The sequence below is a fragment of the Stegodyphus dumicola genome, chromosome 2 (assembly GCF_044657685.1).
Source record: "Stegodyphus dumicola isolate Sdum_Otavi_A_Nest chromosome 2, ASM4465768v1".
NCBI lineage: Eukaryota > Metazoa > Arthropoda > Arachnida > Araneae > Eresidae > Stegodyphus > Stegodyphus dumicola.
The window spans coordinates 9,880,573-9,907,962 of NC_140769.1; the positions used below are offsets into that span (position 1 = coordinate 9,880,573).

Genomic DNA, 27,390 nt, shown 5'->3' on the forward strand with positions numbered 1-27,390 from the left:
AGTAGCGATGAATAAACTTTATTCATTTTAGTTATAAGACGTAGTGTTAATAAACATTTAGTTAAATTTTACATTTTGCCTATGTTCTTGGATTACGGAATTCTAGATAAGTGCGAAGGCGAAAATTTTTCCATAGTATAGGAAGGGTAAACAAGGTTTTAGTTTTAATAGTTAAATAGATTTTACTTATAAATTTCTATTTTGAAGTACATGAAAATCCACGATAGATTTTAACGTGAATTCTTCTTTTATTTTGTGAAAATTTTTGCTGTTAATACAATTTATATCGTTCTTTACTTACACAAATACTCCAGCGTGAGATTATTTGGATCCTTGGAACATCTTATTTTATTTTTTAAATAATTAGCATTTTCTGTAGTTTATTATTCCCTTTAAAAATTCCGCTCTACATCTCACGAAATATTTTGATAGCTTTCAAAATTAATGAATACATTTAAACCTTGACGCAACCAATGCCATCTCTTCAGTGAAGATCTTTGAAACGCATAATCGTTTTCACGTTAAATCCATTACAAAAGGAATCATTTCGGCGTATATTTGTAAAGGAGGCATATTTCAATGTGTTTTTATTTTTAGCACTCAAATTACTGTAGATACTGGTGGCTATGAATTAAATTAGAGCTCAGCCACATTCGAGTTGTGGTGTGGGTACGGCTTCGTCGTTGCTTAGAGACTATGAAGGGTGGAGTTTTTCTTGTTAAAGCTTACTTTTGTGATACATTCTAAATGTCAAACGTCACGCATTCTAAAAGTTCAATTGTGAAACTATAGTAACGCTATAGAATTCAAATTAGAATCTGGACTTTAACCGAAAATGCGAATGAATTGCAAAATAGGAATAATTTTGGATACAAAAAAATTTGACCATTTTATATGGTGCATTATCAGTTCAACTATTTCGGTTATATATTGTTCTGTAAAAGAAGAGAAATATTCTTTTTCATTTGCTTGTATAATATATTACGCAGGTAATGTAAATAATACATTTAAGATGAAAATATGTGTTGCGTTTAATAAAAATGTTTTATTTTATACTGAAGTTAAAAATGAATAATAAAACTAATAATAATACTTTGCGTGCCACTGGTTCGTAGAGATCGCCTTAATAACTAAGCTGGATGAACAAAAAGAAATTGAAACTTTATTGAAATGAAGAACAGCTCATATAGCAAAGTAATCAAGTATCAACAAAACCCAAGTAAAAAAAAAAATATCTTAATACGTGAAGAATATCGTATACCGCCAGAAGCGCTCTCAGAGGAAAAGTCCATAGTTAAGGTTCTGTATAGCAAAACACTCAGATAACTAATGTTACCGACTTACATTTTCTTCACAGCGTCCTCTGTATACGGTTGTTTGAGGAGATAGGGTTAAAAACAGTTTGAAGAGCTTCAAGAGATATTGCTATTAGAACCTCAAAAATAGCGTTTTTCGGAAACTTCGAGAATGTCGACACTGTGACGACGAAAACTTTCATTGAAGTTGAGCAGAAGGTTTTCTGCGTATATCTGTGATTCTAACTGAGCTAGCTTTACAATTTGAAGTCCAGTCTTCTCAAAATCTACAGTATACTCCGCGCAGTAAATAGTTAAAAACAAAGTAAATGGCCATAAGTTCAATTAAACTAAAAAATAATATAAAGTATTACATACAATCCACTAAATAAATAACTGAATGAATAGAAATAATGCATAGCACTTTGGAAATTTATAAAAACTTAAATTATAGGCATATAAACACAAGTATTTATGAAACTTTATAGCATATGAAGGGTATCTCACTAGCAGTCGTCTGCGGTAGCCTTTTTTATGCATTGGTATTCTATTTACACATGAAATTTTGAACGTTGCACTCTCGACACACTTTTTTAAATAACTGTTGTCAAATGCATGATAATTTTTTTTTCTAAAATAAAATTACGTTGCAAACTTAAATATCCGTCAGTCTCTGAATATAGTAGGGATTATAGTAGTGAACTATAGTAGGGGCGGATAACAGAAATAGCTGCGACAGCGACCAATTTGGTATTATCTGCTGGGTAACACGACAGAACAAAAATTAATGCCAAAACTCGGGTTTATACTAAGAGATAGAAAAACAGAGCTTAGGACTAACGCTTATATAGCACATTTCCAAGTGTGATATAAAATTTAATTTCAATGCATTATTAACGCTAGCAAATTTTCATAGACTTATTAATTTTTAACTTGGTAGTTTAACTTGATTTTTACATATGTGTTTAAATGTTATGCGAATTAACTTTATAAGTTGAAGAGTCAGTTTTAATAATACTGTGTAGTAATTTAATTTTATTGCCATATATGAGGTTAAAAATAGACACTGCCCTCCAAAAGTTTAGGAACAGCATGTTTTTTGTGCCTAATTTGAGAATAAAGCAACATAGAAACAAGCAATTTACAGGACATGCTCACTAAACAGTTCTCTAATTGAATGATACATAAAATGATTCTTAAGTTCAACACAAACTTGAAACACAACACAACAAAAAACTGCACACTTGGCAGAGAAATCCAGTCTTGGAGAAGCAGTATATTACAGTTTTTTGAGGAAACGTAGGGTGTTAACATTGCAAAAATGGGTTCTAATGAGGAATGTGTCTACCTCTAGCTGCAATGCATTAGCGGCAGTGACGTTCCATGCTTTCAGTTAAGCTGTCGGTCAGTGAAATGGGAAGCAACGACCAGACACGGAGTAACCCTTCTTCAAGCTCATATAACGACCTTGGAGGAGGACGTACAGGAGCAACCTGTCTCCCAAGGCAGTTCCAAAGATGTTCTATCGAATTCAGGACTGGGAATTGAGCTAAGCTTTCCATCCACTCCATACCGTGACCCTCAAGATATTCTTCACCAACCCGAGCTCCGTGAAGTCGTGCGTTGTCGTACATCAGAAGAAACCCAAGACCAATAGCAGCGGAATATGGGCGGACAAAATAATCAAGGATCTCGTCTCGATATCTCATACCGGTCAAAGTTCCTCCATGGAACACATGCAGGTCAATGTGACCACCGAGAGAGATCCCAGCCCAAACCATTTTCCCACCACCTCTGTAACTGTGTCTTTTCACAATGTGAGTTTGGTTGTATCTGGTGCGTTGTTCCCTCCAGATCAGCTGACGACGTGTATCACTCTCCAGTGCGAAAGTGGACTCGTCTGTGAAGAGAACAGACGCCCATCGTTGACTGGTCCAGGAGACGTGTTCTCTTGCCCAACGTAAATGGGCAGCTCTGTGTTCTCGGGTTAAGAGGAAAAAACAACTGGGAATCTTGCATACGACCTGTGTTGTGCAGGCTTCTGTGCACCGTAGTAGCTGAGATTCTAGCTCCTGTTGCCACTAAATGATTTGCCATTAGCTGAGGCACAGTAATGTTACTCCTCCTTCGGGCCGAAAGAGCTAATTAACACAGGTGTTGCAACTCTAGGTCTGCCTGGAACATGTCTTCTAGACGCATAATCCTGATCCTGACTGATTCCATAGTCGGTGGACCAAACTACGAGAGACACTGAGACGGCTAGCAGCATCAGATTGTGACATCCCATCCATCCTATCATCTTCAACGAATAGGGCGAACGACTTCTCTTGGACATTGATAGACTCTTCTGGATATTATCATCGAAACTGTAATAACTTAAGATCAACACTCGTGAACAAAAATTACAATTTTTGCATTTTTTTCCAACTCCTATATAAATATTTATTTTCATAAAACAGTGGTAGCTATTGTTTTTGCATATAGTTGCTTAAACGTGGTCACTGTCTTGCATATGAATTGTGAATTTAAACGGTACTAGCATTTTTATAATGGTGAGCTTTGAAAAAGGTGCTGTTCCTTAACTTTTGGAGGGCAGTGTATATGAAGGAGCAATTTGCATGGAAAACAAACCCCTTTAAACTTACAGTTATCTAGGATATTCGGGGAGAAATTTATATCGATAAGGTGAACTATGTTTTAAAACTCGAAATTATTCTTCTGTTTCTAATTGGTTTCCTGTCCTAATGGGAAATATATTTCTCATATCTAACGAGCCTACGAGCCTGTGATTTGCCTCATAAAGCTGCCATAATTTTTTATCTATTTTTATATTTTTACAAAATTTATTCATTACAACGAGTAACATAAATTTATTTGAAAAAAATTCTTCCTCTTGTTCCAGTTTGTTGCAAAGTACGATGAAGCTCTTATTTATTATGCATAAGAATTTATTGCTGCGAATTTTATTTTATGGCGCTTAAAAAGAAAATGAAATGCGTTGCATTTTTTTAATTTCTTAAATAATAGATTATAAATTTATATAGTATAGCTTTCCAACTAAACGCAAACGAGAGTATTCCTGAAATGGTTTGCAGATAGCTTAGCTGTGCACCGTGCAGTGAATAATAACGATATCTATTTTCTGCTATTAAATTATGAAGGATTCGTTTTAATGTTCCTTGCATAAGGAGAAAGCTGCAATACCTACAGATACCGAATTTTGAATAATAATAGTCTATCGCTTGAACATGTTCACCTGGAAGTTAGAATTTTCATTTTCGAATTTGGTTTTCATTTATTTCATATATATTATTTTTAATATAATGAATTTAACAAGCTCAGCGATTTCAAAGCGAAAAATGGCAACATTGCTCGAAGTAAAACATTTTTATCTCCAGCGCGTCAAAGTGCTGCCATTCGGCAAAATGCGAGAAATTTATCTTCCATAATTAATCAACAAACTCAGCCATTTAAAAGCAGTGTGTTGCCATTGCCCGAAATAAAATACTTTTATCTTTCCCGCGCCAATACGTTGCAATTCAATAAAGTGTAAGGTGCAGTAAATTTTCAAATTTAATCTGTCTGTTGTTGACTAACAAATTAAGAAATTTAAAAGCAATAAATGTAGCCCTTAAGAATGTTTTTTTTTCTACTTTTCCTCTGATTACTTTAAAAATGGATTTCAATCGTGAAATTACTAAATGGTAATGCTTAGTATTTTTATGTAACGACAGTTAACTGGAGTCTTTGAAATCGTTAGATATTTTTTCTTTACATTTTCTAATTATTATTTTAGGCAATTAGTCGTACAAGCTGCTAATATTAAAAATAATATTAATTTATCTCGCACTTATATTGAATTCTGAGGGCATTTATAAAAGATTTAACATTTCTTGTTGAATGAAATAGAACGGATGAAGCACCAGGTACAATTTAGTGGTTCTTGAAGGGTCAAATCAAACTCAAGGTGAAACAAAGGTCAAATCAAACTAAAAATGAAAACAAGTGGAATTTATCAATATTTTGCTATGGCTTGAAATCAAATAAAATTAAATCACCAAAACAAAATGTTTAATTTTTTTAAATTCTTATGATATGAAATCGAGCGGAGTTAAGAGAACAAGGATTTAATAATGACAATGAAAAACTAAATTTAAGCAATTTATATTATAAATCATCACGTGAACTACAAAACGCCTGAGGTTGAGCGGTAAAGTCGCTGAACACTGGTAGTTCGGCTGGGGGTTCAAATCCCAGCGAACGGGCTGGCAGTATGGGTGTTTTCGTGCTTTTCCCCATGTGTAACGTGCATACAAACCTATTTCCTTTATGCAGTCAGTCTGTTCAACGATGGGAAACCAAACTGGAACGAAATGCTGGTTGTTAGATATGTAGGGCAACGTGCGTAACATAAAAATATTAGAATTAACCATTGATTATTTTCCGTTTTATTTAAATCTTGGTAATAACGGTGACCATTATTGCTGCGATGTAAAAAATTAATGTATTAATGTGAATTATATTAAAAGCTTTATCCACTCTATGCTTTTCACTGGTTATGAGGAGCGTCCTTCTGTCAATTAACATTAATGGGCACTGCCATTAAAAGAACTGCTGATCAACGAGACATGGATAAGGGAGATTACTTCTCTTCCACGTTGAGCGTCGATAAATAATTAGAATTAGCATAATATCTTCATTACCTAGACGGAGTGAAGGGAAGGGTGTAAGATAATGAAGGGTTCCATTTTCGCCTCCTGTCGTGTAAATGAAGAAAACGGACAATAAATGCATAGCGTCTTCACGCGTTTATTTTATTCGATTCGACGTCACGGGTCTAAGAATTTTAGCATTAAATGTTTTGGAAGTTAAAGCAAAAAATGTAAATATATTGATGACTGTGCTTTCGAGGCTCGCATATTTGAAGCTGATGCACAATATTACTTATTCATAATGTAGTTTAATTTATTCCTAATACTGAAATTAGGAAAAGTAATTATATGGTTTATTTTTTATTTCTTTCCTGTGTTAAATATATATATATATATATTGTGAAATTTTTTGCGGTAAATTTAGTGATCGCAGAATAAGTTTTTTTAAAAAAAATTCTGAGTTTTTATTCATGATTTATTATATCGATTTAAAGAGCGGAATTCATAAATGAGAAATTTAGGTTTTAATATAGCTTCCAGTCATGAAAATTGAAAAAAAAATAAAACATCGTAATTTTTTAGGAATTCTTACGCTAGGGAATAGTATATGTTCTATAAATGATGTAAAGACAATTTCATCAAAATTTGTGATAAGTCCGAGTTCCGCCATTTTGTATTTGAAGTTAGTTGTAAAGAAGTGAAAAATAAAACAAGTAGAGAAAGTAATAAAAACAAGAAAAAGAACAAGAAAACAAGTAAAGAAGAAAACAATTTTGACAAAACTTATGATAAGCAATTTCATACGTTCGATTTAGTAGTATTCCAAGAGATTTCCTTTATTATTATTGTGAAATCAGAACCACTTTTTACTTTCTTGGGCGAAGTAGAGAAAGCATTGGAATCGCGAAACATTTGGTAATAATATTTCAACGAAAATATCCATTTTGAGCACTCCCGAACCATCTGAATGAATTTTTCCCGTAACATTTGTGCGTACGGATGGAATGAAAGGATCTTTTTTCCAAAACGGATTCTAAAATGGATTTAAAATGTATTCCGAAGAGATTTTTTTCGTAGCGTCTCCGTGTGCGTACGTACTTACGTATGCATATATCTCGCATAACTCAAAAACGAGTAGACGTAGTATAAGGCATTTCTACCGCCTTCTTTAAAATTAAGAGTTACTACAGGAAGACAAGCAATTCGGCAAGAAGGCACGAAGACAATATTTTAGGTGCACAGAAATAAAAGTTAACTTGTATTCCCACTGAACAACAAGACACTGTATTTGGTGCACCATCTTACTTAAGTGGCAGTTCTATATCTCCCGCAGTACTGACAATCGGTTCAGTACTGCGGGAGATATAGAACTGCCCCCTTTTTTGTGCAAAGTAATTCAGTAATTTGTAATTAAGAATTACATAATTATTTGCTGGAATAGTGCACTTTAATTAAGAACATACAAACTGAAAGAGAATAACTTATTTTTTAACATAAAGATAGAAAAAAAAAACCTGGCAGTGGTTACCAGTTACCTTTTCAGTCATTTAATTCTCGCAACAAAATTCATATCAATGTTCATTTCAATTGAATTAATGTATTTAAAGCTGAATATGCATTGATGAACACTCTTTTCGATTCTGTGTAGTAAGTACCCTCTTCAGTTCCAGAATGTTTGCATCAACAAGTTGAGCAGCTGCCCGTATTCGTAAGAATGTAGGCACTTCAGTTCGTAATTACATTCGAGTATTCTTGTAATCAGATCGTCATTTACGAAGGATGCTGATTACTACAAGGGGAAAAGGCGTCAGCCCATGATTAAATTTATAATTTTCTAGATTGATAATTATTTTGAAGAGGCTAATACAGTTTGATAGTGCTCGAAATATTTGTTTTAATCATCTAATTAAAATTAAGGACCACGTCCTTAACAAATAGTTTTACTTAGGTAGGAGTCCCTATAACCGTATATTCCAGCGTATTATAAGGTATTTCTCCCGCCTTCTTAGCATGCCTTCGTAGTGTAGTGGTCTGCACGCTCGGCGCGTGTTCGAGACGTCCGTGGCTCGATTCCCGGCGGGTGCATGGCTCATATTTCAAATATCTTGCTTGTCTCTACAGTGGCGCTCGAGCTAAAAGAGTGGTGGATAATGATTCTCCACCTCCAGGATTTGGCGATTGGTTCCTCTAATCCCCAAACGCCCTTTAAAAGGGGAGTGTGTAAGGTATTTCTCCCGCCTTTGCTTTCGTAGTGAAGAGGTCGGCACGCTCGACGCGTATTCGAGAGGCTCATGGTTCGAGTCCCGGCGTTGCTCATTTTTCATCTCTCCTGCTTCGAAATAACGTAATGTCTCTACAGTATAACCGTACTTTTAATGTAAAGTTAAAAACAAAGTCTTAAAGCCTTTTAGATTTTATATTATGCTCAAAAGGGCGTATTTTTACATTCAAAGGGACGTTTTTTAACATTTTGTGTGTTACCTGTATTTATTAAATATCATGTTCTTCGCCCTTAAATAATAAAATTCAGTTCAAGATAAATATTGCAAAATAATTTTAAAATGAGCCTATCTTTAAAAGTCCCGATACACAGTCTCGCGCTCTGAAAGTAAATTTTTTCCCCCGTACAGTGTTGCCATTGCTCGCTTTGAGATCGTTGAGTTTGTTAATCGAAAATACGTTAAAGTTTTACAAAATTTAAAACAAATAATAGAACAATTTCCAAATTTGGGCTTCCACATGCCCATATTCTATGGCAGATTATTCAAAATTCGATGGCTGTAGGTACCGTTGTTTTATCACAGTGCCAGAAACATACATACATTCTTGCAGATTCTTCATTATTTAATTTCTTCAAATATAAAGCAGGGCGATAATATTGGGTGGCAACAATGTGAAGAGTGAAACAACGCTTATCGTGAATCGACGCAAAATGCCGAAACGAAATTAATAGTTTCTCTGGGCAAATTGCCCCTTTGGACTAGAAATTAGTTCACCGTATTATCAGGAGAAAGTTTTACGTTCGATATTTACGCTGGAAATTCCACTTTTTTCATCTCATTGACTTCAGAAAGTGAAGCTTCACCAAGACAAAGCTATGAGACATACCTCAAAACGTACCTCTGCATTCCTTAAGAAAATGAAGACTAATACAGGTATTACGTATACACAAAACTTTTCAATGAAGTAAGGGAAGTATTGTAATCGCGAAAAATTTCGGATATCATAATTTCAACGAAAATATCCGTTTTGACTCCTCTCGGATCCATTTGAACAATGTATTTGCGTGGCATCTCTACATGCAGACAGAATAAAGAACTCCTTTTCCTTTTTTTTTTCCAAAATGGATTGTACAACGGGTTTAACTTGGATTCAGAAGAGGTTTTTTCGTGATGTCTGTGCGTGCGTATGTATTTGGTATAACTCAAAAACGAACAATCGTCTAACGTTGAAATTTTGTGTGGGGGACTGCTATATAATCTAGTAGTGCGCCTCCCTTTTTCGTTGAAATCGGCTGCACCAAATATATATATTCCCACTCTGTTTTCGTGCTCGGTGAGCTGTGACTGTTGTACGTTATGTGTAGACAAATTGTGCATTTTGTGCTTTAAAATTGGCTGAGTTGTGTTGTTCTAATATTCCAGTTAAGGGTTTTATGCCTTCCGTTCATCTGCATGCAATAGTTATAGAATTATCACTAATTTAAAAGTGGCGCTAGGCCTAATGAGACTGCCATGTGTTTACATTTTAATTTGTATTTCACAATTTTTAATGAATGTATTTTGAGTTTTATGTACTTTTACCTTTTCGCGAAGCGAGAACTGAATTGATTTTAATGAGAAATATATCTGTAATGAAATTGTAGGAGATGAGTTTAAATGAGTGCAACAAAAAACGTGTGTAATTTAATTGGCCGTACAAGAATGTCATATTGTGCCCACCTCACATATTTTTTATATTTATCTGTGGAGTCAGATCTTGTCTCATTGCTCATGTAATGTACCATTTTATGTTAGACAACATAATCCTTCTACTTTCATGTTCATAAATATGTCCATATATTAAGTCTGATGGGGATATTCATACCACTAAGCTGTTTGATCTGCCCCTTGCATGTTCTGTGCCTTCCTCTCCCCACAACTTAACCATGACCGTCATACATCAGTTCACTCCCGTAGCACAGCTTTCGTATGTGGCGGTTATTTCTGCAACCGTGCCTGCGAACGCCACTTCTGTTCCAATATTCCCTTTTCACGCAGAAAACGCCTTCGCCCATTTGACAACATCCTGGGCCATGCGTCAAAATCTTCGGCCATCAGTCGCCTGCCATTCCACCCCCCTCTCTTTCGGTGCTTACGGTTGTTAATGAAGCCCGGTTCCCGGATCCATTAATCTTCGAATAGAATCCTGTTTGGAAGTTTTGACTAAATAGGTTGTTAAAGGTTCTGTCTTGTTCAAACAACATTTCACCTACGGTATATGCAAATATCTCGAGCTGTTGCTCCATCCTGGTATTTTTAATAATTTCCTGTGGCATCAGGCAGTGTTTGTATTATTTCCGGTAAGGTTAATCCTCTTACTTGCGTTAATATTCTCTCTGCCTATTGGTATTCAGTGTCAGATACAGTCAGACGTCCAAAGACTAACGTAGATTATATTTGTTATCCTAAACTATTATTTCATATTCTGGTTTCCCCCAAACATTACCTTTAATAGGAATATTTCGCATCATTTCTCATGCTTCTGCTATTGGAAATGTTGCTAGCTATTTCATTTATTTAAAGTGTGTAGCCATTTGTTTAAACTAAATAGACATTTGTTTATAAAGTTTATAGTCAGTTTGTAATATGTTATGTTAGGGAAGCGTGTATTGAGTTTAGCTCAAAATATGAATGGGAAGGCTTTTAATTCCATCGTGCTTTTAAAAGGAGTTGCATAACTTATATTTTATGTTTGTTTATGAGCCTAAAAGGGATTATTAGTCTAGAAATAGGATTTTGCGTCTGTTCACGTTTCGGCATACCATTCTTCAAATTTTTGCCACCAAATATTATCGCCCTGTATTATTTTTTTAAGAAATTAAGTAATGAAGAATATGCATGTGTGTATGGATTTTCCTCACGTTGTGAAAAATTCTGATGCGCAAACCGCATGATTTCCTTGTACGGAATATTAAATTATATAAGTGTTTTTTGTTACATTTCGTTTAAAAACATATTTCCTCGAATTTCATTACAGACAGATTTTTGATTCAATTAATTCAGTTCTCACTTCGCGGCAAGACAAAAATACATGAAATCTCAAAATATCTACATTAAAAGTTGAAAAATATGGAAAAAATGAAACACCAAATACAGTTAAAACAATTAAAAAAAATTTTCACAATTAAAATGACACTTTCTACGCCCAAAACAAGCAGTTCGCCCAGCGGGCAAGAAGGCAGATTTTTCGGTGCACAAAACTGAGAGTTTACTTTTGGTCTCACTCGGCAAAAAGACACCGACGGCGTAAAAACTGACTTAATTTGTTGTGGACGCTATGCTGAATCAGTATATGGGATAACTTAATGATAATTCCAGAAAGGATTAAGCAAGATTTTATTCGCAATAATAAAAGACGACGTTATCTTTGTTGATGCGAAGCTTAGTTTCTCTAGATTAGCAACAAAAGCATTATTTTGCCAAGTTTCAAACGTAAACAAGTATGGCTGCTATGGTGAAAAAATTAGGCTTAGCCGCACTTTTAAATTGTTGATAATTCTACAACTCTTGAGTGGAATTTAACTAAAGGCATAAAAAGTTTAACCGGAAGATAAGAACAGCATAATTCAATAGTTTTTAAAACAAAAAATGCACAATTTACCAACATATAAGAATGAAAAAAGTGAGCGCAATGAGCCAAGCAACAGAGTGGCTATATATATATACGGCCGATTGCCACCAAAAAGGGAGGTGCACAACTACATGTTACAGTAGTCCCATATACAAAATTTCAACGTTCTGAGGCTACTCGTGTTTGAGTTATGCGAGATACGTGCATATGTGCGTACATACAGATGCTGGGGAATAAATCTCTTCTGAATTCATTTTAAATTAGTTTTGTAATTCGTTCTGGGGGAAAAGTCCTTTAGTTTGTTCTTAGGCATAGACTGTCACGCAAGAGCATCGTTATATCGTATTTTATATCGGTCAAAATTGATATTTTCGTTAAAATGCAGTACCCGGAATTTTTCGCGGTTACAATACTTCCTTTACTTCATACAAGGAAGGAAAAAAAATAGGCTCAGCCTCACTTAAACAACTTTTAAATCATTGATAATTCTGCAACTATTGCACACGGATTAACGAAAGACAAAAATCTAAACCGGAAGCTAAGAAGAACATAGTTCATTCATTTTAAAGAAAAAAAATACACAGTTTAGCAACATATAAGAATAAAAATAAACTGAACTGACCGAGCCGGGTAACAGAATGTGTATGCAAACCAATAATTTTTAATTAGAAAATGTTTCATATACCATCTCCAAGGAACAGAAATTTAAATAAAACAATAAATATTAAAAACATTTTTATTCGGTATTTGAATTAGTTTTTAAGTTAGTATTTTCTAAACCTTAATCGTATTTAAAACATAAAAATCTGTAAAGGAAATCTTTAATCTAAAGTACAAATTTTTTTATATACTAAAAATGTAGCAATTGTCGACTTATCAAGGGGATAAACCAATCTACCATCAATTAACAAGAAGGTAATAAAGTGCGAGTGTTTCATCTTTTTTCCAAGTAAGCATCAAATTATATTCCTCGTGCAAAAATCCTTGTTTACTTCTGAAATTCATAACAGTAACTATACTTGCAATATTTTAGAACGTAGTCTAACATTTTAACACCCGTTGGGGAATATTCGTAAGCATACGAAAGCATGCATGTTCCTGTATGCTTCCTTCTGAAATTCATGAGAGAAATGATGCTTTCAGAGTTTGGAACATACTATACTTACGTTGTAACATTCGAACGTTTTAATATAACGTTCGCAAATACTCATAAGCATGCGAAAACATATGCCTCATATTATATTTCTCCCAACCAAGGGACCAGTGGGAAAATCGCTGAACACTGGTAGTTTGGCCCGTGTTGATTTCCGGGCGAGCGGGCTGGTTGCATGGACATTTTCGTGGTTTTCTCCATGTGTAACTGAATACGAATTACTCTTACGAAGCCCTCTACGAAAGCATCGTAAGCAGTTAGCTCTTGAGTGCTGTCCTATAATCAAATAATCAAAACCTTGTATGTTTCCTTCTTGAAATCTTAAAAATGCAAATCTCTGGATTTCATTAAATGAACAAAAACTATTTCAAGTTACTTTGAGAACTATTAAAAATACATTTACGATTTCCTCAATAAGTATCACGTGAAAGTATAAGTGAAACCCAAAAGAAATTATTTATTATGTAGAGATATTCGTATCAAATCTGTATCTACTGATGTTGCGTGACTGTATAGAGATATTCGTATAAAATCTGTATTTACTGATATAGCATCATTGGGAAGAAATTTTAAAAAGAAAGAGATCTTTCAAAAAGTTATTTGCTTAAAATTGTCAAATGTTTGATTGGTTTTTTTTGTTATAATTTCATAAAATTGAGAAAGTGAATAAAAGGTAAAAAACATCCTTTTCACAGAGCGTGAATTCAGACTTAAAATTGATGCTAATGCTACCTGTAAAGGTGGTTTTGCTGCGAATGTACTACATATGCAGTAAAACAAACTTCACGTAATTTTTTGTAGTATTTGTATTTACGTTTTTGACAAGTGCCGAGTAGATTCTAAGTATTCTAGCTTTGTTTAACCTGCACGTAGATATTTTTAAAAGTTAAAACAACAGTAATCAACAATTATATATATGAAAATTAACGCTGATTGTTGTTGTTTTAACTTCTAATATTGTTATTCGGCGTGATAATTTTACTTTAACTGCACTTAAAATATTAGCCGTGTTTGAATTTTGGTTTATAAAAGTGAGGCAGCTTAAATGTATGATCATTTTTATGTTATCCTTGGTGGAATATGTACACATTCAAATTCGTATTTTGTTTCATGTTTTTTAAACAGTTAACAGTTTAAACAGTTTTTTAAACAATTTTAAAACTATTTTACAATTTCGCTTAATTTTGTTTAAAATATATATCCAAAAGACTCGACTTGTTTCATTTTTATTGTTGTTTACATTGTCAGTTTTAAAGACAACGCAGATTATTTATTTTTTCATGAATTATAGAATTATAATTAAAGCTCTTAAGCGATGTGTGAATTTGTGATGTGAAAGATCAAGTAATTTTAAATTATCATATGAGGTGATGCGCTGTATACTGTACATTCCTCTTATAATTTACATGTTGTCATTTTATTTGTTTTCGATTGACATGTTGCCCAAATTTTTTTTTCCACCAAGAATTTTATAATTCTGCTTGTTTTGACGATTTTCAGATTCGGTTAGCAGACAACGTTAAAAATTTTTTGGATGCCGTATGAATTCAAAAAAAAAAAAAAAAAAAAAAAAAAAAAAAAAAAGTAAAGAAATATGTCTGGCGAGCTGAAGAATAGGGGGGAAATATAGAAACATACATAAAGCCATCCATGCATTGAAGTTGAAAGCCATGAAAAATGGTATTATACAGTATAAGCTAACGTAGAATTCTTTTAAGAATCGAAGCTGCCTTAGCGCCATCTATTGGCAGCCCGTAGATCACAGAGGAAGATGAGGAGAATCTTCTCTCAGTATTCAGTTGCTCTCTGGGATGTAACAATCAACGTCTGTACGCTTGCAGTGTTTAGTTCCTAGCGGGACCTTAAGTCATAGTCTTAAGTTATATGTTTTCTGAAAATATCTATAGTTGAGATTTCGTTTATTCTAATAGGAGATTTATTATTTGGCCGACATTTATAAATTTTGAAAGATAACTTATGAATACATATACTTACGTAAAAATATTTAATTGCTATGTTTTGTGGTGTTAAAAAATAATTGAAGAGTTTTGGAGAGAGTTTATTATATATCCCAGCGTTCTGAATATTTTACTAGTGTAATTTTGCGGATATGTGAGTGCTTGAAATGTGAAGTCATGAAATCCAGATGTGTTTTAGGAAAGTGATCGTTTAAAAATTCGCCAGCTCTTTATCCATTTTTTAAGCTTTACCGTACAAATTCCTTTATCACTTGTGGTTGAATGAATGAATTATTAATCTTTTAAGCAAAGCCTGGAGCAGTCATAAAATTATTATTTGGAAAAGTAGTGGAATTTAACAGATACCATACATTATATAAATATTAGCTATATAAAAATATCTTCAAAAGTTTAAATGAAAGATTTAGTTGAAACAGAAACAGCTAACTTAAAGTAACTTAAAAAATATAGTTATTATTTATTTAAATGTTTAATTATTTTAAAGTATTTATTTTTTAGGTAAGTAAAATACACTGTTTAATATATTACTTATACATTTTACCTTACTTTTAATAGTTTCACAGAATAAAAACAAATCATAACTAAATAACATATTTTTTAATGTTACTGCTTTAACTTGTATATTGTGTTTGTGGATTTTATATTTTCAACTTATATTTATGCTAATATAGTTGACTACATGCATTTTAGTTAAGTATATATGGTAATAAATTTATAACAATAATTCAAAAATGTATGAATATTAAATTTAAGATCTTATTCGGATTATGTGTGTTTTATACATTCTATACTTCTGAAATGATGATAATTTTAATTAAATAATTTTCGAATGATTTTGCTCAAGTGAATCGGTATAATCCAGTTTAGTTTTCGGTTCACATGAAAATTATAAAAGGTAATAATAATTGCACGTTGAATCGTTCAGTGTATTTTTACGTGTTGTAATTCTGTTTTTCTAATGTAGCAGTTACAGTAATAATGTTATTGAACAGTTTCTACAGTTTCTGTTCTCTTGTAGTATTCGTATATTTTTAAAGTGTTATCCATCCCGGAATCCATGTTTTTAAAAAAAATCATAATAACTGGTTTCTGAGTCATGTTAAAGAGAAATACTGTTCTGCAACTCTATACTTATCATTTCTTTTGAAAAGAGATTTCAATTGCTTAAGAGATTTAGTAGAAAACTTTTCTGCAATCTGTGTTCTGTGATAAATTGTGACTGCCAAGCTATCGGCAAATACATTAATACAGAGAGATAAAAATCCTCGCTATTTCTTTTCCTTTCAATGAGTTATTTTTTAAAGAAATTATTAGTTGCTCGTTGAATTCTATAAATTTCATCTTTTATTGAATTAAAGTCGTCTTAAATCTTCAGAATTTGTTATGATAACTTATTTTCGTGTCCTTTATTAAAAAGTATTGGATTATGTACATGAAAATTACTTATATTTTATTATGTATATTTGTTATTTATAATTATATGTATTTAAGTGAATTACATTTTAAATTATAAGAAATAAATTATGCAAATTATAAGAAATAAATTATGTAATCTTTTGCATAGCACCTTTTTCCATGCCTACTTGAAATTATGTTTATTTAATTGTGTCATAATTTATGATTTCAAGAAAGAAATTTAATATTAAATTAAAAATGTTTATTCATACATGACCGACTCCAAATTAAACTTCTGTTTGAAATCAGTAATTTTAAAAGTGTATAAAACACACTGTTTTTAAAAGTGTATAAAATACACTTTTAAAAATTTAATTTGTCACATAAAATATAAGCAATTTAATTAATCACATAAAATATAAAGCATTTATATTTTTAAAAGTGTATAAAATACACTTTTAAAAATACGAAGAATACGTGGTATAAAAATACGAAGAAAACCAAAATATTATTAAGGGTATTCTTGATTTGGTCTATTAGAAAATTGAATAACTGTTGAAGGTTTTGGACATTTGTAATTTATAGTGTACAGTTAACTTGTATTATATTGATAAATAACTGAAAATATAACGTAACAATGTCTAAAGCCATTTTATGAAAATCAAAATCATATTATCTCAGTCCACTTAATTTAAATTTATGAGAGTTTTGAGTCGTATAGTGGATATTTCTTTAAATTACGACAGAAACTAATATTTGTGTACATAAGTATTAACTATTTGCTAACTTTTAAGCGTTCTAAAAGCTAAGAAATCGCTAAATCTGATGCATTTGTTTTTAATTCTGCATTTACCTAACTATTTTTAAGTAAATTTGGTCTAAGTATTTTTAGTACGTACGTGACTGTTAAAAGTGGTTTTAAATTTTAAATTATTTTCTTTGTATACTTAAGGATTATATTTTGTTATATTAATATTTATACTATATTAGAGTACTATAACAATACATTTGGGAAATAGCATTTTGCAGTACTTAGTAATTTATAAAATTTCGTTGATTTAATATTCTTACTGCAATGTTAATTTAAACATAAATGTTATATGCATGTTTTATGTTTTGTTTGTAAATAACCAAGCTTTTAAATAATATTGATCTGTTGTATGACTTTATCACTTCTAGAAGTAATTTAATCTATTTCATATATAATAAAATTTCTAGAAGACAAAACGAAATTTCGCTTACAAAAAAAATAAGGCTTGAAATTGTTCTTTCACATAAAATATAAAGCTTTTATATTTAACTGGAAAGTTTCTTTTATTTAAGTCCTGTTCAAGTTCCTTGGGATGTATTTAGAGTTCTTGGTGGTTTTTGTATCAATAAATTACGGTGTCCGAAAGAAAAATAAAAATCTCTGGCAGGCTTTGCTGTAGATGTTTTCATCCACAATCAGCTTGGGTAACATGATTCAAACTTTTCTGTGTTTCACAAAGTATTCAAGATGAATGGGATGAAAATGCTCCATAAGTCGTTGCTTAAACTGTAGTAGACCTTTGGGAAATCTTGACACTTGTGTGGAAATAACCTTTTTCGTGCTGCAATACCGTCGACCATTCGGGGAATAAGAAGGAACTATTTGAAGCATTTGAAAAATTTAGAAGTTCTTTCATCTGTAACCTGCGTGACAGCGGCTGGAGGCACGGAGTCTCGAAGAATATCTCGTATAATTATAATAATTTCTTAAAAATAAATTAAAGATGTTCCGTTTCAAGACTGTAAAACGTTTTTCAGTATATCGTAGTGGGGTTTACAGATTCCTAACTGTTTCTTAAGCTGTTATTTCATACGTGTACTTTAATAGTGAATACGGCTGTGTCCAACAAAGGTTACCATCAACAGACAAATTGCGATTCAGATACAGAACAATCCATGATTAGGGTTTTATCGTTTGTGATTTATATGCTGCCTCCGAGCCGATGCATTAAAGTTCTGGATTTTAGGTAACAGTGTCTGTAGAAGATTTCATAGGTATGGCGCAATGAATAACGGCATTTTAGTGACTGTAACATTGCATATGATATTCAGAAGCCCTTAACAGCAACATCTGGGATGTGTTCTTGCGTCTTCTACTGTTGTGAGTAACATCGAGTGTGGACATCTATACATTTCGAATGTGTTAAGTTTTCTGTGCTTCTACCGTTTCCTTTTAAATTAAAGTGACCTTGATTGAAGGATAAATGAAAACCTTGTGACGATGGGCAATAAGAACTCCAATGTGGCACAGTGCTTGTCAACAAAAAGGTCAAGGGCCTTTCCTGCTTGCAGGTAAGATCAAGTTAAAAAATATCTTAGATTTCAAAAAATACTTGTGTGATATGCATTTATTTAAGATGATGCGCAATGGAAGTATTATTCCATTTAAAACTGTGAATCGTTTTTCAAATAAAATAAAACCACGCTACAGCGATATAACGAACGAATCTTTTGATCTTGTTCTTATATTGGCTATAACGAAGTTCCACATGTATAAAAATCCTATGTAACGAAATTTATGGATGTCTTTGAGTGACTTTTTTATATTTTTAATAACTGCCGCATGTTTAAACTGAAAAATTATCATTCTTTAAAAATCTCTCTCATGCTAACTATTCATTTTGAGCAAAAGATCTGAATTCGTACTTTTATGCTAATGAATTTATTGCGTATCATTTTTAATGTACGATTAAGCTGAAATGAATGATAAACCAATTTAATGATAGCGCGGAATTATGATTGTTATTCACGCTTATAATGTTTTAATTATTTACTTATCATTTCTTTTGATTGGTGTAGCAATGCTAATTTGTGTGATTTCTCATTCAATTTTTACATTCTTTTGTGAGATAATCCGTTTATTTTACCGGATCGGATATAACAAACAAATCTTTCGGTTTCTTGAAGTTCGCTATAACGGGGTTTGATTTTATGTAACTGTAGTATTCAAGATGATACTTTTCTTTTTTATTTAGCGTATTGAACTTAAGCTGTATTTGTATCATTACCCTTCAAAATCGTTCAACGGAGCGTTGGGGTTCCATGGAACCCCGTTAAGGATTCCGTAAAGTTAAAATCAAAATTAGGAAGAATTTTTAAATACCATACAAAATGTAAAGCTAAACGTCTAGAACAATTAATTATATATGGGACCTCCACAAGGGTTCCAGAAAGTCAAAATCAAAATTGGGAAGGATTTTTAAATAACATGTGGACCGTAAATAGGGGCACATAAATTCGGAAGAATTTTCAAATATCATGTGGATCGTAAAACTGAAACTCTAAAACAATGGATTATATATGGAATCTCCTCTAAGAGTTCCTCAAAGTCAAAATCAAAGTAAGGAAAAATTTCTAAATTCCATATTGAGTATTAGCTAAAAGTCTAAAACAATTAATTATACAGGAAACTTCCATAAGGCTTCCAAAGGGAAAATTAAAATTCAGAAGAGATTTTGATAGACTATAGACTAAAGCTAAAAGTCTAAAATAATGAGTTATGTTACATTTTTATTTATATTGCTGTTTGTAAAACAGTAGAAATGTTTTTGAATGTAATTAAGATTTTCTTTTCCTAAATTATACGCAACATTGATGTATTTCATATATGTGATACTTGTTCTGAATGTGAAAGAAAATATGTTTTTTTAAACTCTAGAGCAGGGGTCCCTAAGCTTTTTGTCTCTAAGAGAACATTCTAGAATACCTGTTAGACGGCGGGAACCATTTATGTTTTCAAGGGGAATTTGTGCTTAGATAAGAGTTAATAATAGATGCACATAAAAAAAAAAAAAAAAAAAGAGATCGGTCGCATTTCGCTTTGTGCTGGTATCTGTTTCGGACGCAATTCCTATTTCATTAAAAATGAGAAAACTTTTACATAGAATTTAATTGAAAACTAAAACATTTTTATTATGATCCCATAGTGGCAGGCACACGTTAAACGATCTGCGGACGCCATGGTGTCCGCGGGCATAGGGTTGAGAACCCCAGCTCCAGAGAGTCGCAATTTGTGGTTGCAAAATTGTCGTCAGGTTGTAGCCATGCGGATTCTCAGAAGTTAAAAAAAAATTTAAATATCCTCAGCACGGGAAATAATTTTCTGCGTCTCAGTAACGTAGCTTCGGAGACCATGGCTTATACCTTGTGCTCTAACAAATGTAAAATCCCACTTCTTTAAACCCAGATCGGTACACAAGTGGTCATCTTAAGGATAAGCAGTGCCACCGCTGTCTCTCTCTCGTTAGCCCAAAAGGGCTATTAGTCTCGAAAAACGATTTTGCATTATTTCATTTTAATGGGTTGTTTCATTTTTCATTCGAGTCTGGTGCCGTGCAGGAAAACGTAAGATTTTAATCTTTCATGTCTAATACGTCTATTATTCATTAACAAACTAAAGTATTTGAAAGCTGTAAATGCCGTTCTTAATAACATTATTCTTTTGCATTTTAATCTGATTGATTTAAATAAATTTTTATTTAATTCATGACCTAATTAAAATCATTAAATACTTTTTATGGAATTACTTTACATATTATTTCACTTTTTAAATATACAGAAGATATGTAACGTTCCCGTCTTACTCTCAATGCATATTCATCTAATATTCTATAAAATGTTTCACTATTTTTCCTCGGTCATCTACATCGAGAATCTCTAGTGATAAACCACATTTAACGTTTAAAAGAGCCCTCTTGGGCGATAGTTAAAATCTGAACCCTTTTAAATTTTGTTTGTTTTTGTTTGTACTGAGTTCTAAAGAAAAACGTTTTTGGAATAAGGAAAGTTAAAAATGTAATTCTCATTGTTGTTCCAAATTCCATGACGTTCTAACGTCGACATTAAATTTTTAATGACCGCTTTTGTTGCACCTCAATAATTATTATTGTTGTAAAGTTTTAATTTAAAATGTTTAACTTTCTTTTTTTGGAACATGTCCATCTAGTAGTAAAGAAAAAAAGCCCCCGAGAATAAAATATAATATTCAAATACTGGAATAACAAAAAATCCACGAAAATTTGATTTGATTTTCCAGACTTCGAAACTTTCTCAGGATTTGTGGTATCTGAAGATTCGAATTACTCCATCCTTTAATTTTTTTTTATTTGGATGAAGATTTATGATAAAAGAAACTGCAAAAATGTGTAGAAATGGTAAAACCTTATTTTGTCTTCTTCATATATGTCTTTGCTATCTTGCCTGTATGTATCCAAAGCCATGTTTTAGTTTTTTCTATCTTACAATCTTTATATCCAGCCAGAACTGAGCAACCAAAAAGTAAGCATACATCATATTTCATTATTATCCGGCGTCGGATAAAAAAATAAAATCCAAAATCGAAACACACTTCCCAGTGAGACGTCCCAACTCTCTAACCACTTATTCCAGGCCATTCTCACGCACATTTTGATTCACGTCCCAGATAGCTAGCCCCCGCCGGAGGTGTCTAGTAAAAGCGCTTTGGAATTTGAAATGAGATAGAACTGACACCACAGCCTACGCTGCTTAGTATTCAACGTGCAGACCTTGTTGCTGTGGGCGCAGAACCGTAAATAAACGAATCAACTCGGATTTGGGATCTTCCGGAGACGGTACGTATGCGAATCCATTTGCTTGACGCCCTTAGGTACCTAATGGGAGGTGGCTGCTGCACCTTCTTCCTCCTTAGTCCTCATTGGAGAGAAGAGTTTCAGCTCGACTTTGTTGCCTACTTTCAGAAAAGGGAACTCTGGGAGAAAGCGTTAGTGACTTGGAAGTCTTTAGGAATTCGGCTGGCGTACAGCAATGTCTTTTTTTTTTTTTTTTTTGGGCTTTTGTAGTTTTGTCATTTGAAGCATTTGTTGTATATTTAGGCGAGGATGTCTTTTTACTACCTGAAAGATCAATACCTCTGTAAAAATTTTTATGTGCCACCTTTATGTTATGAGGGCTCTAAAATAAAACAGTTTATCAATTATATTGAATATAATGACACAGATTGTACACAGATTTTCCTACGTAGTCAACTGCTATCGGAATGCATATGTTTCAGCCCCCAGGGAGATTCTTAATCCCAGAAGAATAAAATGATTTCGAATTGATCTATTGACTCATTCTTGTACATTATCAGTAATTTGTTATTTAGACTCTTCTGCTTGCTTTATTAAGCTTAAGGCAATTAGGCAATCTTTAACAAATGTTTCTTTTTTATTATAAGTTTTTAATTAGTTCATTCATGGGGATTCACGGCTCACAACTGGCCAAGCGGTTTCTTGGTTTTCCCCACGTATAACATGTATACGAGCCAGTTTCTCTTATAAAGTCCTCCACGAAAGCATCCCTCTCCTTAGGCAGATAACTCTTGAGGCTTTGTGGTAATCACATAAAACAAGACAAAACAAAAACAAACATGGTAATTCACTGTCGTTGGAATTTTGTCATCGATTTTTCACCTACTTCCTGAAAAGCTATCGAGCTCAGATTCTGTACACAAATTATTGAAGGATTTTTGAAGCAATTTTTTGAACATTTGATTTAGATTATTTTTTATTTAATGTTGAAAAAAGTTTTCGATATAATCTCTTTTAACGTAGTATGTCAGAATTTCACTATTTGCACCTTGGAATAGAGCGGATAAAAATCTTTTCAATGAGACTTGTATAAAAATTGTCACTAAACTTCTGAATTTTTGGCGAAATTTTTAAAATCGCTCGATTTCTGTCTGTAATTCTGTTTGCTGTCTGTAACGTTTATGATTTTAATATTAAAGCATCTAAAAATGTGTCGGACATTATACTCGAGATTTTCGCAAATTATAAAACAAACGTTTCGCTCATTTTTAAAACAGGAATAATAAGAAATATTAATTTAGCAATTTTCTACATTTTTTAAAGAAATGTGTTGCAGTCTGAGGCAGACGGGAAAAAAAGGTTTCTCTCGAAAGTTTGTTTTCATCGACGCACTTAATAACAAAGCTTGCCATTTTGGCGCACTGAATGACGAATTGGCGATATTCGTTTTCTCATTTAACTTCAAGTAGAAGTCGCCTTTCGATATCGCAATCAAGCTTCCCTAGTGGTTAGGAGAGCCTGATTGCGATATCGAAAGGGCCGGGTTCATATCCCGGAGAAGGCATGAATGTACGTAACATTGTCTGTCCCTTCATAGGAGGTAACGGTGGCCGCCTATTAGGTGCCACCACAATAAAATGGCCACCACTTCTGGCCTTAGGAATGGTCAATGCCATTATACGCAAGTGCCCGTCATTGGGGGGAGGGGCGAAAATCCAAGTAGATGCTTGTTAGGAAACGTATTATATTCAGTTTTCGATCGTGAATATTCAAAGCGATTTCTTCATTCTCTTAAATGACATTCAGTAATAACTAAAAATTTCATTATTGATACCGTGTAACGTGAGACTAAAAACGATAAAAAAAATACAATTAACAAAAAAGGTTTTGATAAAATGAGCTTCCATTTAAAATAGAAATAAAATAAAAGCGTTAGTAATAAAAGTGTGGGGCATGCGTGGTTTTTAAATTTAAAAAGATTATGGCTCATGCATTTGACAATGTAATTAAGAGATTTCGTTGTTTAATGCTTCGTTTTATGCTTCGGTTTATTTTGTTATCCACGATTTTATTACTCCCGATATAAATCTGTAAATAGAACTATTTAATTTATTATTCACAGTAAATTATATGATAAATTACTTTCCGCCTTTTAGTGCAGTAAATTATCGTATACATTTTAAGTAAAAGCTTATTGTACAACTACCTTTTTAGCCCGAAGGAGCTGTTAGCTCATAAGGCTTGTTAGTCTCAAAACAGGATTTTGCGTTGAATCACTATTAATGGCTGAATCACTTTTCAGGTTGTTGCCACCAGATATTATCGCCTTGTTTGTATTTAAAGAAATTAAATAATGAAGAATCTACATGAATGTACAAATCTTTCTCATATTGTGAAAAAGCGACGGTATGTAAGACCATCAAATTTTGAATAACGTAATCCTCCACCCGAATATGTGCAGCCGAAGCCCGAATTTTGTTTTATTATCCATTTCATATTTTTTAAAACTTGAACGAATTTTTTATTAACAAACCCAAGGACTTTAAAGCGAGCCATGGCAACACTGTACAGGGGGGGGGAACATTTTTTATCTCCAGCACGCGAGACTGTCTATCGGAAATTCTAAAGATGTGCTATTTTTTTAGTATTTTTGGTGTTGCTGTTGGATTCAATTTTATGTGGCTTAAGTGCAAAGAACATGATATCTAATAAATGAAGGTAACGTAAAAAAGAAGCCTCTTTGTAATATAAAATTTATTTCTTTATCTTTAAACAGATTTTATCAACACTTATTTTAAGTTCCTTAGTGATTTCTTTGTCGGTGATTCTCCGAATTTGGTTTAACGTCCATCGTATACGGATAAGGTTTTTCACTGTGAACTAAAGTAGGAAATTAGAAAGTTTAGAATCTAATGGTATTTAGATGTTACGGATAAGAATACAACAGAAAATGGGGCCCAGCAGCGGCCGAGCGGTAAAGCCGCTGAATATGGGTAGTTCGGTGCGAATTTTGAATCGTGCGAATGGGCTGGTTGCAAGGGCGTTTTTGTGGTTCCTTCCCATGTATAACGTGTATACGAGCCAGTTTCCCTTAGAACGTCATCTACAAAGGCATCCCTGCCCTTAGACAGATAGCCCTTACTGATTTGTCGTAATTACATAAACCAAACTGAAAATAAAATTAGCTTCTATATTTCAACCGACTGTTGACTGGCTTATCTTTAAATCGTGTCGAGTAACAGCCAAGACATACTGGTAGTTCCTCTTTGGCTCGTTGGAACCGTTTTCGACGGTAAAACGAGCTGTCTTCATAAAATGGTTTTAATTTTTCGAACAGGTTACATAAGCAGGAGCCAATTTCACTCAGAAATTTCTCCAGCTTCTCGTAGGCCAATAGTGTCCCACTTCTTGCCGGGGTGAATATTTTTTAAGGTCTCACAAATATCAGATTTTTCTGAAATTCTTTGTTGTTGTTTAATTATATCGTTAAATTATTTTTATATTTGTATAATTTTACTCTGTTTTCTATTAGAATTTCCGGATGAGATAACACTGCGAAATTTCCAAAATTACTGTCCACTGTTCGAAAGTGTAAACTGGCTGTACGGAATAGTTGGAATCGGTTTACCGGCGAATTTTACTTTCTTTCCCTTCTACTGTAAAATAATGCCCTAATTATGATTATTAAATTATATTCATTCACCTCTCATAAAAGAATAATTGCTGCATCAAAATAAATCTCTTCATTACTTTCTTGAAATACTCACTTTTTAAAGACATTTAGAGCTATGTAATTATTTTTACCTGTTTAATCTCTGAGTAAAAAATGTGTAAATTCATACCTTGGTTCCGTGGATACAAACAGTTGTTTAAACAAGAATTAATAATCTTTAAAGTTCATTTACCGTTTGAGCTTCTCTCAGCATCCTTTAATGTTTTAATTCCAAGAAAAGCTGTATCAACAGTTTCAAGAACTAATTATACTTTTTTTGGGGTTTGTTTTGGAAACGTCCCAAAATTATGCACATTCTGTGAGAGACGCAAGTGCGAGACGCAGCTGTTTACAAATTTGTTGTTAAAAGTAATTAATTGTTCAAGTGTTTGTGTTAGAATGATTAATTGTCCCTCACTAATTAATTTTCTCAGCTAATGATAATATTTCTCTGAGTTTCTCAAGATTTCCTGAAACCTTACTTCTCTCTCTTAAGATACGGATATCTTCTCTACAGAGAATCCTCAAGAAAATTTACGATAGTGAATGTGAACTTAAAATCTGGAATCATATTTGCTACCGGTAAAAGCATTCATATTTTTCTTCTTAAAAATAATGTTCTTTATATCTGTGACAATATGATCAGTATCTTTTGTTAATGCCAGTAGTCATGTAGTTATGTTAATGCCAGTAGTAGTAGTTTAGAATAATATGATCAGTATCTTTTGTTAATGCCAGTAGTCATTTTGTTTTACGTATTAGCGGAAAATTAGTATAAGTTATTATTTCTAATTTATGTGTATTTTTAACTTTTTATTAACTGTTAATTCATCAAAACTGTCATCAAAAAATCATTTAACTGTTAATTCATCATAATATTGTTGAGTAATGGTTACTAAATATTACCTACTGTCATAGAATAATTCTGTGAATAAAGTAAATTATAATGTGTAATTTATCCCAAAATGACAACGGAAAAAACCTGATGTGAACACCACATGACCTTCTTTATACCGCTTACTAAATTATGTACATTTTAGCTGCGTTTCATTAAACTTATTTCCTCAAAATTTTAATTTATTTATATTTTTCAATTAACCAATTCAGTTCTCACTTCGAGGCAACGCCAAGATACATAAAAACTTCGGACGTTCTTGAATGAGAAATATATCTGTAATGAACTTTGAGGAAATAAATTTAAATGAAATGCAGGAAATCAAATGAAATACAGAAAAAAAAAATGCGTATAATTTAATATTCCGTGGAAGGAGGTCATGTGGTGTAGATCAGATCTTTTTACCATAGCAGCCATATTTGTTTACATTTGAAACTTAGAAGAAGAATGAATTAAGTCAGTTTCTGCACTTCAATGTCTTTTTGCCGAGTGGGATCAAAAGTAAACGTTCAGTTTTGTGCATCGAAAAATCTGCTTTCTTTGCCCGCTGACCGAATTGCTTGTTTTTCTGTAGAAATTCTAATTTTAATCGTAAAAATGTTTTTTTTTTCCTTAATTGTTGTACTGTATTTCATGTTTAATTTTTTTTCTATATTGTTCAGTTTTTAATGAAGATATTTTAAGTATTTTTGCCTTGCTCCGAACTGAGAACAGAATTAATTAAGTGATAGATATAACTCTAATAAAATTCGAGGAAATAAGTTGAAATGAAAGGCAGCAAAAGATGCGTATAATTTACATTCCGGTACAAGAAACTCATATGATGTCTGTGTCAGATTTTTTTATCATGTGACAAAGTGTAGAATAGTTTAAAACATTTGGTTATTTTTAAATATTT

At 32.6% G+C, this 27,390-nt stretch overlaps 1 protein-coding gene across 3 annotated transcripts in view; it reads left to right on the forward strand.

Moving 5' to 3' along the window:
- The window catches only part of LOC118189460 (uncharacterized), a 504,436-nt gene that overhangs the window by 186,568 nt on the left and 290,478 nt on the right, over positions 1 to 27,390 (forward strand). The window contains exon 1 of one of the 3 annotated variants that reach the window (XM_035360062.2): positions 17,533 to 18,628. The exons of the other annotated variants lie outside the window; for them this stretch is intronic. Within the exon in view, the coding sequence (XP_035215953.2) occupies positions 18,558 to 18,628 (71 nt within the window). The 5' untranslated portion in view covers positions 17,533 to 18,557. Of the gene's footprint in view, positions 1 to 17,532; positions 18,629 to 27,390 lie in introns of those variants that run through there. 3 annotated transcript variants of the gene reach the window in all.